The following is a 15,224-nucleotide window of genomic DNA, read 5'->3' as shown; positions in this document are numbered from 1 at the left end:
CTAGACACGGCATGAGTGTCCTGTGTGTGATTTAAATTTCAATTTACAGAGCAGGAGATTGAAACTTCTAAAGTGAGTGTACATCTGATTGAAACATGAAACCATTTTTTTTTTTCATGCAAGCTGTGCAAGCCACAGCCAGAGGAGGTGTGGCTATGGTTGCATAAACAGAAACAAAGTGATTTAACTCCTAAATGGCAGAGAATTGAGAAATGAGACTGAGAAATGAGAAAACTGCTTCATTAAGCTAAAGTTATTTTTATGTCTATAATATAAATGGGCTATATTTGTGTGAGTGTGTATATATATTGTGTGTGTTTCTTTGTTAAAATAAATGTTTTTAAATAAAATAATTTAAATACATTTTTTTTTTCTCACTGGTTACAAGTTCTCTTTCTAAATAAGACATGGAGCAATTCTTATTTAACATTATTTAAAGCTACAATCGGATCACATTGGTGTCTCAAACCTTCTGCCCAATATATCAAGTTCGTCCATTCAAACCTTTAAATACAGCCCCACGTGATCAGTCTTATGCTCGCCCCAATTTGCCTTATTTTTTGGAATGGAGAGGAATAGACTCTGACATATGCCGCTGCACCCAATTATTTCTCGCTCCTTCCTTGTCAGGTGTTCTATCTGGTCATTGGTGCATAATTTGTAGATTATGTTAACGTAGTGCACGTATAATCTTAATTTTAATAATGACAGGAGGCGAGTATTTTGCATAACTTTCTTTACTTATGCCTCCAGCAGCACAAGTCAATCAATCAAAAACTTTTAACCAATCCTAGGCCAACATAGCCTGCATATAAGTCTTTGGTGGGCGTGTCTATTCCTCTTTCTTTGATGTGTGAAATCCTGTAACGTCAGATTGTGGAGTGTCCTTTAAACTGGAACTCTGTAACTTTAAACAAACGTAGCTTGGAATGAAGCTTGAGAGGTGTTGTCGCCCGGTTCCCGAATTATCTCATGCTGGAAAAAAACGGAAATAGGTGAAAGGTGTGGAAATGGACTATTGTCCGCATGCAAACCTATATATCCGACTTAGTTAATTAATATATCTAAAGTCTAGGTATTACATTGACAAGTCTATTGAGTTGTTAGCTACAGTTATATCTATACTGAAACTGATATCATCATACTGTATGAAATCTGCACATACACAGTCTGTAAGGTCGTCATAACTGTCTGTTAAATGCTGAACGGCGAGTATTTGGGTGGGAAAATACCAATGTCTACGGGGGGGAAAATACTCGCCTCCTGTCATTATTAAAATTAAGATTATACGTACACTACGTTAACATAATCTACAAATTTTATTACATGACAGGAGGCTTCCTATTTTGCATTTTTAACGCTGTGGTAACAACGAAAAAGATGCGTGAGATGTCTGTCGAAAGTAGAAAACTCTGAAGGTGTTCTCTCTAGTCCAGTCTGCCGAGCGCAAGATGTCCGTAAGTGATGCTCCCGCTGAATATGCACGCGAAGCCGCCGCCCCGCGTACCGAGTGGGCCCCGAAATTTGGTTCTACCCCTGCCAGGGATAAGAGCCATCGAACCCATCTGGCCAACGTAGTGGTAGTTACGGGTTTGTAAGGTTTAGTGTAAGATACCAGTAGTTGACCCGATCGGTAAAAACTGAGCGATTCGGTAACCTCTACGTACCGAAGTAGGGTGTTCACGACGCATAGCCGCGGAACCGTCGGAAAAAAGGGGTAAGATACGGATGTGGAGTCCGTCTTAGTCCTGCGAGACACCGTGAAGGTAACCCCTTCTGGTGTTACCGTGAAACCGTTTATGTCAAAAGCCCTAACGTCCGCGACTCTGCGAAAAGAAACTAAACATAGGAGAGTCAATTTGGCTGATAGTTGTCTCAGAGACAGGGTCTCGTTGTCCGGCCAGTTCCTCAGGAATCGGATAACTACATCTACATCCCAAAGAGTGTTATATTTCGGGGCCGGAGGTCTGGCTAGTCTGATGCCCCGAAGTAGACGGCATATTAGGGTGTTTTGACCCACTGGTGTACCGTCTATTGGGGTGTGGGCCGTCGAAATGGCGGATCTGGTGATATTGATTGAGCGGTATGCTCGTCCTTCTGAGAAAAGGTTTGACAGGAAATTTAGAATGCAGGGAATAGGTGCTGTAAAGGGATCGAGGTCCCTTTCCATGCACCAGCGATTCCATGTGTTCCATGCGGATAGGTAGCTGCGCCTAGTGCCAGGTGCCCAGGAGTCCCATAGTAGGTTTCTAGTCGTCTGCGATAGGCCTGAGACATTCCAGCATCCCCGGAAAGATTCCAGGCCACCAGTTCCAATCGGTCTTGCGTAATCAACGGATGAGGTTCCCCGTCCGGGTTCACTAGGAGGAATGGGAACACTGGTAGGAGTAGCGGATGGTCTTGAGACAGAGCTAGAAGGTCCGGGAACCATGCTTGGCTCTTCCACAATGGTGTGATCAAGATTAGAGAAGTCCTCGCTCTGCGTAGGTGGTGGAGGACTCTCGCCAACATTGAAAACGGTGGGAACGCGTAAGCTCCCGTTTGTGGCCATTGTTGGAGGAATGCGTCGACTGCTTCGCTTTGAGGGTCCGGAAGCCAACTGTAATACCTCGGTAGCTGAGTGTTCGTCCGTGATGCGAAGAGGTCTATGTGTAGCGGACCTCTTACTTGTCTTATCCTGTGAAAGGTAGTGGTGTCCAGGCGCCAATCGCTGCTGTCTCTCCAATGTCGAGAGAACCAGTCCGCCGTGAGGTTGTTGACTCCCGGTAGGTATTCTGCCTTGATCGTGATGTTGCGGGGTAGGCAGAATCTATAGATGTCCCTCGTCGCTTCTGTCAAGGCCCGTGATCTGGCTCCACCCAGGTGGTTTATGTACCGGACTGCCGAAAAATTGTCCATGCGCAAGAGAATGCAGCAGTTGGACATGTTCTTGGCCAGACTCCGGATCGCGAAAGAGCCCGCTATCAACTCCAGGCAGTTGATGTGTAGGAGTTTCTCTTCCTCTGACCATGGTCCTCCGGTGGACGCCTGTGCACAGTGGGCTCCCCAGCCCCATAGGCTGGCGTCCGACTCCAGGACGAAGTCCGGGTTCGGTCCGAATATGGCTCTGCCGTTCCAGGCCTCCATGTGGAGGAGCCACCATCGGAGTTCCGTCCGAATTTCTGTTGACACTGGGATCCAGTGGTCGTATGTCTGTCCTTGCCTCAGGTGATGGGCCTTCGCCCGTTGCATGGCCCGGTAGTGTAGCGGTCCTGGGAAGATCGCTTGTATGGAAGATGACAAAAGGCCTATTATTCTTGCCAGGAGGCGAAGCGGTATTGAGTCTCGTCGAAGTACCCTGCGTATCTCCTTCCGTATTGTTGCAATCTTTGAAGTGGGTAACCGGAGGGTACATGTTCTCGAATCTATTTCGAATCCCAGGAATTGAACCACCTTGGCTGGATGGAGTGAGGATTTTTCTCTGTTTATGATGAAACCCAAAGATTCTAGCAAGAGCACTATGGATCTCGTTTGAGATTGAAGCCTGGGTGCTGATTCGCAGAATATCAAGATATCGTCCAGGTATATTAGGCAGCGGATGCCCTTCTCTCTTAGGTAAGCCATTACCGGCTTCATGAGTTTCGTAAAGCACCATGGTGCTGAGCTGAGGCCGAATGGGAGACAGGTGAATTGGTAGGAGAGATGTTTCCATGTGAAGCGGAGGAATGGACGGCTGACGCGAGCTATTGATACCGATAGGTAGGCGTCCTTTAGGTCTAGTCGGGTGAACCAGTCGTGTTGTGACAATAGGTCTCTTAGAAGGTGGATTCCTTCCATTTTGAAATGTCTGTAGGTGACAAAAACGTTCAGTTGCCGTAGGTGGATGACCGGTCTGTAGTCTCCTGTTTTCTTTTGGACTACGAAGATGTTGCTGAAGAAACCCGTATCGTCTGGGGCGGGTTCCACCGCCCCCTTGTCGAACAGGGTTTGGATCTCCGTATCTATGATTTCGGTGTGTATTGCCGACGCTCTTATTGGTGGTGGGCGTCGGTCCTGTACCGGGGTGTCTGAGAATTCGATCTCGTAACCGGCTACTGTATTGAGGATCCAGCTGTCCGAGGATATCTTTTCCCATTCCTGTGAAAAAAGAGACAGTCTGCCTGCAGTCATGTGCGAATATAGAAAAGGTATGTCGGGAATGCTCACCTGCATTGAAGCGTCCGCGTCCGCGGGTGCGGGTGCCTCTTGAACGGAAGGATCCTCGCTGGAAGTTGGATCTCGAGGTTGGGAAGAATGCTTGAGATGATTGGTGTCTGGGGCCTGTAGGCCAGAATCGGCTGGTGGCTCGGCCCCTTTGGCGACCAGCCCTGGCAAAAACTCCCCTGCGTGGTGTGGTGTTACGAAATACTTGCTTGATGGAGGTCTGAGCCTTATTCAGAGTGGTGAAGATGCTCACATGTTTTTTGAGTTCAGTTATGAATGAGTCACCAAATAGCTGACCGTTCGCTAACGGTCCCATCTCTTTCTTACCCAGCTCCATCAGTTTCGGGTCCATTTTCAATAATGCAGTTCTGCGGCGTTCTGCGCACATTGCTGCATTGGTGTTGCCCAGCATTCAAATGGCCCGTTGTGCCCATTCGCGTATAGTGTGGGCGTCCAGTGTAGTGCCTTGGGAAAGGGCTAGGTCAGCCAGGTATAGCATCTTTGCTAGAGGACCCAGGATGTCAAGGAGCTTGTCTTGGGATTCCCTAATACCTTTTTCTATTCCTTTCCGCGGGTCTCGGCCCGCACGGGACATGAACAGGGATACAGTAGAATCAAATTCTGGGGTCACTGCAATTTTGTCTGGTAGAGTTGGTCTTGGGCATTCTGCCCGAAGCCTTGCCCTGACTTCTTTGTCCATTGGCTTTCTCAGCCAGAAATGGATGAACTGAGCCAGGTGATCTGGTAACCCCCATTCTGTCGATCTTGGGTGACGGATCGTGCGGGGGTCAAACATGGCCGTCCCCTGGGGGTCTATAAAGGTGCCCTCTTCTTGATCAAGGAACGTGTCTTGATCGTATTCCTTGTCATCTCCTTGAACTTCTAGCCAGTCTTCGTCTTCCGAGCGTGAAGCCTCCGCTTTCCATTCGTCCATGATGTCAAGCGATGGAGGGGGACTGCGATCGTCATCCTCTGAGGACGGAGAGTATGGAGGGGAAGGTCCTCTCCCCGCTGCCTGGCGGCTCTTTTTCACTGGAGTTTTGCCTCTTTGTCTCTGGGTGTCCAATACGGTGCCTTTCCGTTGCCGTTTTATGGCGTGGAGGTCTCCGGGGAGGAAATCTTCCATTACTTCCGTGGATTGATCAGTAGCTGTATCAGGTTTTGGGTTCTGCATGAGCAGTCTGCCAATAGCTTTCTCCACAGAGGCGGCTACCGCCGAGTTAATAATTGTCTGCCAATCTGATGGTGGTAACTGTGGTGAGTCACTCATCTTGTGTTGTATGTTGGGTCTGTCTGTGGAAGACAGAAGAGTGTTAGGTTCCGAAATATGTGAAATGCCGTAAGATACAGCTTTCACTACTATTGCGGTATCATGTATAGAGTCACATATATAATGGTATAGCAGGGGATGAGCCTGCTAGTATTGAGTCACTTAGCTTTTAAAGCAGGGGTAAGACTGTGTATACTAAGACACTAAAATTATAGCAGGGGATGAGCCTGCTAGCAGTGAGTCACTTGCATACGTATAACACTTATATATTTAGCAGGGGAGAACCTGCTGGCACTGTATCACCTGATTTTATAGCAGGGTATGAGCCTGCTGGCACTGGCACTTATATTACAGCAGAGGATGAGTCTGCTAGTATAGTGACTCTTGTGTGTAGCAGGGGATGAGCCTGCTAGTATTGTGACTTTGATAAGTACAGTAGGGGATGAGCCTGACTGTACTGTGCCTTTAAGGTGTACAGCAGGGGATGAGCCTGACAGTACTGTGCCTTTAATAGTGAGTGTATGAACTGTGTCTTTAAGAAAATATATATGCAGCAGGAAGAAATCGAATGTACTTGACAAGGGTATATATACACAGTATGGGCAGAGGGAAAAAAGCGAGTACCAAAAACTATGAGGATGGGTCGTTTGAATAACGACCGTTGGAAAAACTAATGGCCGTCGTGGGTCTCGCGAGAGCGAGATCCAAGATGGCCGCCGTTCGCGCCAAAACGCTAATGCGGTCCGCGATAAGATCGCGGTCCGCCGTCAGGTTACAAAGGTCGCCCTGAAAACGGTATTGTCCCTCCAACCCCACACCCACCTCCCGAAATGTCCCTATGTGTCCTCCCTAACACGAAAACGAACGCGGTCGCGTTAAAAACACCGCGGAAAAAAGACAGGGAGAAAGGGAGACAGGGTGAGAAGAGGTAGGGCAAGAGGGAACAGTACAGAAAAATAGATAAATAAAACTAAATTACTGACAGTATTAAATAATAGAAGAAACTAAATAATGTCTAACAATATAAAAGTCAATATGGAATAAATAATTTCTGAAGTAGTACTCTGACCTGTGCCTTCTGGAAGCAGCAAAGAAAGAGGAATAGACACGCCCACCAAAGACTTATATGCAGGCTATGTTGGCCTAGGATTGGTTAAAAGTTTTTGATTGATTGACTTGTGCTGCTGGAGGCATAAGTAAAGAAAGTTATGCAAAATAGGAAGCCTCCTGTCATGTAATAAAATTATAGCATCACAGCCACTAATAAAAGCACACACCACCAAGCAAATATATAGTTCATCATACTGTTTTACAGCCCATGTGCTATTGATGCATCTATGCCAATGTAATAAATATCAGCACATGACCTCATACATTACAGTATGGAACATTATATTTCGCCTGGTTCTGGGAGCAATGAATTACTTGCTACATGACACTTAGGTTTCACTAACCCATAATGAAGCCATACCATACAGTATCTACCTGGAGACTGTAACACATACATTACCCACATGGCACCTATATTGAATACAGCATCACGTGATACCTAAAACCACATCCAAAAATTGCCTTGCTATCCAGCTTTGATTATCTAGAAATTAAATGTATAAGTGCTGTTTTTTTTGTTTTTGTTTTTTTCATTTTGTTTTGGCAAGTTATAAACACATCTTTCATGAATACATCAATAGTTTTTCATGCGTCTCCCACAAGCCAATGATGCATACTTTTGGGGAGTGAGGTGAGAAATGGCAAGATAACGTAACAGTGCTTTTCGCCAGTAAAACTTTTTACCTAAGGGGTTAAGAGCCATCTGTTTCTTTTCTCCACCCTTGTAGGATGTCGGATTCCGACTGGATAGCCTTCGCACAATCCTGCAGCAGGAAGTCCTGATACAGGAGGATGTGGAGCTGATTGAGCTGCTTGACCCGGGGATCCTGTCTGCTGGCCAGACCCAGAATCAACAAAATGGATACCTTCCTACCCTGCGCTCCATTGCAATGCCTAGTATTTGGTACGGTGCAGCAAAGCTTCTTTTAATACAGGTCCTGAAATAAAACCCTTTCTGGATTGGTGAATAAACCCCTTGGAATGTGGGTAAATTGTCTTTGGATTTGCAAACTTCAAGCCTAAACAAGAGTTGGATACTTTTGGCCTACACTTGCAATTCTTCTCCGTTCTCATTTCAATGAATAAACCTATAGCTGAGCAGGATATTAACACACAAACACATTCCCTTTCCTGATTAACAAAATGCTGCATGTTCCTCTTGCAGGGAAATAGCCGATTATCACTCCTTTCTACAGATGCAAATAGTTTCTGGGTTCCATTACTGTGTTCTGCCAACCTGCTTTACTCCCCACTTAGCTATCTCACAAGAACAATAATCCAGTAATCAGTGTCACAGCTTCTGTCACAGCCAGGATTCATTTTATCAGTATGTGTGTATGGGGTGGTCACAAAACATTGTAAAGCTCACTGAAACCCAACAAACCTTCCATGCCATGATTAATGTGATGGTAACCTCTGTGAGAGTTTCTAGTGACTGTTTTACTTATCTGTCCTTTCTGTCCAGTGTTCTTTCCATCCTGATGCATTGAGTTGTAAAGCACTTTAGAAATGAATATGCACGTCTGACTCCAGTTCTGTTAATCTCCAGAAACTGTGACCTCATCTCAGACTTAATCAGACATCGGAGCTTTAATTCTCAACTTTGAATCTGCCACCCTCTCAGTTACATTAAAGGGATACTTCAACTTTGAGTTGATCTTAGATTCTACTGCATTATATAGCTATAGAATACATTTCGAATAACTTGATCAATAAAATCTGAAAATACAAAGACTCTCACCTTCCTGCATTTGTTGCACTTTCTCCACTGAGCTCTCACCAAACCAGAAATTGGTTTATCCAATTTTGACTTTGCCATAATTTCCAAAGGGAGTTAAAGGGAATCTCCAGTGCCAGGAAAACGATCCGTTTTCCTGGCACTGGAGGGTCCCTCTCCCTCCCACCCACCAACCCCCGGTTACTGAAGGGGTGAAAAACCCTTCAGTCACTTACCTGAGGCAGCGGCGATGTCCCTCGCCGCTGTCTCCTCCTCCGCGACGCTCCTCCTCTCCATTGCGTCGGCCGGTGGGCGAGACTGATCCCGCCCACCGGCCGAGGAGACCTAATGCACATGCGTGGCAATGCCGCGCATGCGCATTAGGTCTCCCCATAGGAAAGCATTGAAAACGAATTTCAATGCTTTTCTATGGGGATTTGAGCGACGCTGGAGGTCCTTTCCTGTGCTATACAGCCACTAGAGGTGGAGTTAACCCTGCAATGTAATTATTGCAGTTTATAAAAAAAACTGCAATAATTACAGTTGCAGGGTTAAGGGTAGTGGGAGTTGGCACCCAGACCACTCCAATGGGCAGAAGTGGTCTGGGTGCCTGGAGTGTCCCTTTAAGCATAACTTGTGATCACAAACAAATAATTAACTATATGCTCCCAAAACACAAATAGGCCCTTTAAGGAAAAAGTGTTCCCTTACAGACCCTCCGAGTTAAGTAAAAACCAAAAGAAAAAAACCCAAAAGGTACTAAATGAGATAAATAAATACAAAATGTATAAATAAACAAGCACCAAATAGGTGAATAATACAGATATTATATAACCTGTAAAACAGTATAAAATATTCTGTAAAATAAACAAAAATATATATATATGGTGTAGTATGTTCAATATAAATATCCGGGTGAGGGTGGTAGAGAACTCACTAGATAGATGTATAATCAGGCATTTCTCCCATTAATAGGGTCAGGAAATAGGTGGATAATCTTCAGAAGAGTCTTCAGAACCCCTTAAGGACACGTGACATGTCATGATTCCCTTTTATTCCAGAAGTTTGGTCCTTAAGGGGTTAATGGCTCAGGATAGTGGGGAAAAAAAATGTACAAATTTATTGCACTTACAAGATAGATCAAATCAAGCATATCTCCACAACCAGCGTGGTAACCAGATTTCAATGGCTAGCAGGAAGCTCCGGAAATAAACATGCAGGGTGGCAGATAGTACATTTCAAATCCAAAAATAAAACAAAGTAAAAGTATACAAAAGTCCTACGTGTTTCGTCCGTTGGGACTTCTTCAGTGATCAATGTGGATGTTCCTTCTTGTATATCAGTGCATTATTGGAACGATGGTCGGCAGCTGGACCGGCATGTGTTGCACAGTGAATAGCCACTTCCGGGTATGACGGCGTTGCGTATGAGTCAATGACGTCATCAGTAGTGACGTGCGTTTCAAGTTGGAACGCATAGAATCCTTCTGGATTGTGAACTTCAACAAGCATATTATAAGACCATACTTAGGCAAAAGAGAATGTTCAGAAGGAGAACCTTACATATGGTACATAACTTGTGATCAGCAGGGCTTTAGTGGGCATGCAGTTTCGCACTTCCATTCTTCAGATAAGTTGACTAAAACGGGTGCCTAAACTGGTAGTATATGGTGGCTTTATTCCTTTTTGTGAGTCAAGAGATCAGACACAATCACAAACATTAGTTCAGGCTCTTTCACAGTAAGCTGTGAACATGCATGTTAATATAGGTGGGATATTTGTGGGCCAATACACACAGCATACTTGAGTGGGCAGAGATAAGGTAGGATTAATTTCCTCCTATCAGAACTCTGTGAAGGGGTCAGCTTACAGCTGGAGTGATTTTTGCACATCTTTGCATTTCTAAGACATTATGGGCATGGATTCAAGGGACCTCCTTGTAACAACATGTGACAGGTAGCGTAGGTTGATATGGTGCAAAAAATATATATGATGATGATGGCACGCAGCAGAGAAGTAGGTGCAGGTATTGAGGTCACCTTATAGTCCAACCTCCAAAAATATAATCAATAATAAATAGAATATCACACTCAAAATAATGCAAAAAAGTAATTAATGTATTAGAAGTTTGAGAAGAACCGATATTTCTAATATTATGGAAGGGGGAAAACAAAAAACGAATAAAGTCCACAAATCACCAATTCTAAACCTATAGTACATAATGTATAATGGTCACCAAGTATTAAAGAAGTCGGTACTTATAGGTAATATATACAAAACAGAAAATAACTCCAGTGGATCCACCATCTCTAGTCCGTTTGTGTAAATGTATATCAGTAATCCATGTAGATAATGATGAAAACAAATCTGAATGGAAAAAAAACTGTATACAGTAAAATCAAAAAGAGAGAAAAAATTACTTATAATAAAAAAAATAGCTGAATTGGTTAGATCTCACCACTCTGTTGGGCAAATCAGTCCTGATCAGGTGAGTAAGTCCATGGGGGATGGATGCTGGAGAAAGAAACTGGATATTGTTGTGAAGATCTCTGGAGTCAGACATCGGTCAGATGTGTAAGTGACTGGTGGGCTGAAGACAGACCGGCGGGCTGCGCGCTCGGGACCACGTTGTCCGGAATATTTTCTTCTCGCCATTAGAGCTCTGACGGAGCGTTGCCATGGTAATGCGTGGCAACGCTCCGGCGTGCCTGTTCGCAGGAGGATCGCAGCCTCCTGGGTCGTCGTCCTGTCCAGCAGGCTCCCGGGTCCTAGCTCCCTCCCTCTCGCTTAACAAACTGCCCGGAGACCGGTGAGGGTGAACTTTGATCTCCCCACCGGCCTAAAAAAGGCAGACAGAAGGGAACATCACACAAATCGAATTTCTTGTAAATGCAATCTTTTTCTTTATTAAGAGGTCTGGCAATTTAAACAAAAAGAAAAGCCCTGCTCTTCTGAGTACTAACTCACAGTTTTTCCTCTAACTGCTGTTGGGCGGCTTACCCGCTTCCAACCATAGAAAACACAAATTTGAGCACAGACCTTTTTTCCAAATAAATGTTTCCTTTCTCCTTCAGAACACACTCTTGTAGGGAGAAATGCAGTCTCAAACACTGCTTGTCCTTCTCCCTCCCTGTGAATACCTAACAGGGAAATTTTATAGCAGTCCTGTGCTAATCATTGCCAACAGGTGAGCAACTATCTGTGTGATCCAGAACTCCTGTAATTGGATTGTGCGCCTGCTGTGCTGTATGTAAACTGTGGCATGGAGTACTGGCCCTCCCTTCACTCCAAATGCTCCACCCCAGGAACCCATAATAAATTGCAAAACTGTTCTGACTAAACCAGACCAATTTACATATTACAATTTACTTTTGGAGAAATATACTCTCCATCCATAACAATGCCTTGCACTTTGTCACAATACATTCAGCAAGAATCCGGGGCAAGGACATCTTGGAACACCCTCTGTTTGTGTTAAACTGCTTAAAAACTACTTTACACAGAACTGAAAGCCTGCTAGCACCATAACCACTGAAACATGATTGTGTAGTTATGGTGTCTAGAGTGCCCTGTTAATAAATAACTACAAGTGCTAATTATAAGGAAAGTTCTAATTATTTGTCAATGTCTATTTTCTTTGCACTTTATACATATTTTCCTCCCATAAGACCCCAAAAGAGAGGTCTCCTCAGTTGATATATTGATTATAAGTCGTGTTGTGTCCCATGGTGGCTAATCTGACTCTCGTTCTTTATGCAGGGACATGTCCATCTTGTTTGCCTTCCTCAGTGCTTTGGCAGCTTTGCAGTCCTGGAACATCTCTTCCTCGCTCATCTGGGGGCCTGGACTTTTTCTAGTTGCCATTTTTACCGTCCTGCGCGCAATGAAAGCGTTGCATGCAGCCAGGCTGCGAGTCACGCTGAAAAAATACTTTGGCAAGTTTGAGGCAACTGTAGCAAACAGCCGAGCATTCACCAACCTGGTGAGAAAGGCTCTACGACTTATTCAGGAAACTGAAGTCATATCTCGAGGATTCACCCTGTAAGTGTTTGTCTCCATTTTTTTATCTTTACCAAATAAATGCTTTGTCTTAAAATAACATAATTTATTATATGCAGATGGTCCGTCTCTAAAGAGATCTCACAGGATTAATACTGTGCTATTAAGTAATGGTAGTGCAGTTGTTTCCATTATACAGTTTTGTGTAAAGCATTATGGTCATTCTGCCACAGTTGTAAGTCTACATTTGATGAACAATTTATTTAAAAAAAAATAAGTTACATGTTTTCAAATAAACAATGCAAAGTAGATGGTTATTTTCTAAAATAAATGAGACATTCTTAAACCAAAACACCCAGATTGGAAGCATAGTTGGCTTGGAAACCTCCCACCTCCCCCTAGTTTGGCAATTTTAATTAAAAATGTCAAATTCGCTTTGAGTTCCCACTTTTAATCCTGGGTAGCATGTAGTTTTCATGTATGCCATGGAGCAAGCTTGATTTTATAATGGCATCAAATCAGCGCAAACCTGTTGCCATGAGAGGTGTGTGCATCAGAGCGGTTGGGTTATATAAGAACTTTCTTGGGATTAAAAAATGCATATCAAATTGAGCTGCAATTTCTTACCAAATGTTCTAGGTTTTAAGTCTTGTTGCATTTTAAGTATCTGAACTGTGGGGAAGCCCATATTTCCTATTTTGAATCCCTTATGAAAGTATTAGGGCCCACATGGTCATGGCAAGGAGCTTTCTGAGTTTCATTCACAGACTCTGGGATTCCATACTGGGTGCAAGTTCTCCAGTGACCGAATTATATCTGGACACTAGGATCTTCCAGTAATAATACCCAAACGTGTCCCATTTTCTTACTGCGCCCCCACTTATTTCCAGTCCTATAAATTTATCTTGTGGAAAATGAGGACTCTGAATCCTTGACTCAAATTTTCAGGCATGATTGTAGTTGTTGCTTATTATTTATTTTTGCTTGGCTTGGTTTTGTTTCCCCCTTACCATCCACTTAAATCTTGCGCATCAAACTTTAATGAATCATCCTAGAATTTATTGAAACAAAGGAGTAAACTGCCAGAGAAGCATTGCCAGGCTTCGAAATACACGGGGCTTGAGTTGAAAGTCAACTTGACCCTTCCCAACAACGTCTGTCATTCATCACTGCACTCCGTAAGAGCTCGCCTGTTTGTGTACAGACTTTAACACAGACGGCTTACTGACCGTTCCATTCAGTTTTATACAGACTTGGCTGAGACTCCTTCACTGTAAGCTGAGAAGGAGCCTGTTGATACTTACTAATTTAGCACATGTCTGCCCAGTGAACACACCATACAATTTCATGACATGTGTCACTGAGCGATGGACTTATAGCTGCAGAGGTTTTTCTAAATTCCGACAAATTTACTCACAAACACTTATAAGCGAGATTGTGAAGTGAGACGGGCATGGGCCTCCTTACATCGTAATCTGTGCAAGGAGCATATGCTATGGTGCTTGAAGCATCAATTTAAACAATTTTAACAAAATAAATCTGATAATTCTTTAAAAATTTTCACAGTGCCCTACTCTCTCAAGGTGTTTCTTGTGCTGACAGCTATACTTTAAAAATTATTGCTAGATTTAATTTCCTGTGAATGTTTGATAGCACTAAATGGGTTACCTGCGTTTTAGGACTGAATCAAGTTTATGCAAATAATTTGGGAGGCTTTATTGCATCCTAAGCAGAAGTTGATGACTTTTAAAATATAAATTTAGTTGGCTTTTTGTTTGTTTTGTCTAAAAGAAATAGGAATTTAACTTGTATTGCTTTTTTTTCTAAAAAAAAATCAACAGTAAAAGTGTTACTCTAATCCTCTTTCTGAAATTCCATTGTGTAGTTTATAATCCCCTAATGGGCATTATTTACTATGTCCCCATCTTATAAAAGTCAAAATAAAGTGCTACATTTACCTGCAATCCAATGTTGGGCAGAGCTCCTAGCGCTACCTTTCAATTTTCCATTTAACGTCGGCGGTGCCCGATTGTGGTACAGTTGAATGATTCTTAGGATTGGACCTTTTTACCAGATCAGAGCCCATGTTCGCACTATGAACTGAAGAGGGAAGGGGTAGATAGGGAAGTGAGGGGATTTAAAATTGTATGTGCACTGTACACAGATCCATAAGATAGATTGGGGGGGATAATTCAAATTCTCCCTTTTAGCCTGTGCCAGAACAGAACTTTAAAATGGCCACCTTTTTCAATCAGTCTTGAAAACCCACTATTTGCAAAACTTTCTTGACCATCCATAGATTAGTCCCTTTTAGAACCCTTGTTAATCTGCTACTCACTATTTTATTTCACGTCATCCTTCTAGTCCATCTCCCCTCATCTTCCTCCCCTTTATTCCAAAGTCCCTTCCCGATTTCCCATCATGTGTTATGTACTTTTCCTCCTTAAGGGTGCTTGCAATATCTGAAATATAAACCTTAAACCATATTTCTAATGACAGATGTGTTTGATGCAACATGTAATGCTATTTGTTCAAATAATAAAAACTGAGCGTTTAAATAAAATAGAATACTGCCATTAGAATGTTGTATTGTGTATGTTTACATGTTAATGTATGAATGGTTTGGGACATCTGTACAGATGTATCACATTTTACTTTTCAAGTTTGCTTGACAGGGTCAGTGCTGCTTGTCCTTATGATAAAGTTGGACAGCACACCAGCCAGCAACTCCTTGGTTTACGCAAAGCTGTCTACAGGACTGTCAGAACCAACTTCAGAGTGTCACATCTCGCTACGCTGTACATGCTCAAACAATATCCTTGCTGCTTCACTCCTGTTTTGTTATATGTTGCTCTCACATATAAGCCGAGTAAACCTCTTTGTAGTCTAACCATTGTTCATTGGAATTGATAGGAGAGGCTTTTGGCAAATTGATAGAAGCTTGTTG

General features: G+C 43.3%; 1 protein-coding gene across 3 annotated transcripts in view; it reads left to right on the top strand.

Annotated features, from left to right (window-relative positions):
• VEZT (vezatin, adherens junctions transmembrane protein) overlaps positions 1 to 15,224 on the top strand; it is a 70,157-nt gene that overhangs the window by 41,066 nt on the left and 13,867 nt on the right. For 2 of the 3 annotated variants that reach the window (XM_063447092.1, XM_063447094.1), the window contains exons 4-6: positions 7,291 to 7,466; positions 12,038 to 12,319; positions 14,941 to 15,090. In XM_063447092.1, coding sequence (XP_063303162.1) covers positions 7,291 to 7,466; positions 12,038 to 12,319; positions 14,941 to 15,090 — 608 coding nt within the window. The remainder of the gene's footprint in view (positions 1 to 7,290; positions 7,467 to 12,037; positions 12,320 to 14,940; positions 15,091 to 15,224) is intronic. The other variant, XM_063447093.1, reaches the window with a different exon arrangement.

The sequence above is a fragment of the Pelobates fuscus genome, chromosome 3 (genome assembly GCF_036172605.1).
Source record: "Pelobates fuscus isolate aPelFus1 chromosome 3, aPelFus1.pri, whole genome shotgun sequence".
In the NCBI taxonomy this organism is placed as follows: domain Eukaryota; kingdom Metazoa; phylum Chordata; class Amphibia; order Anura; family Pelobatidae; genus Pelobates; species Pelobates fuscus.
This window is presented reverse-complemented; position numbering and strand designations above follow the sequence as displayed.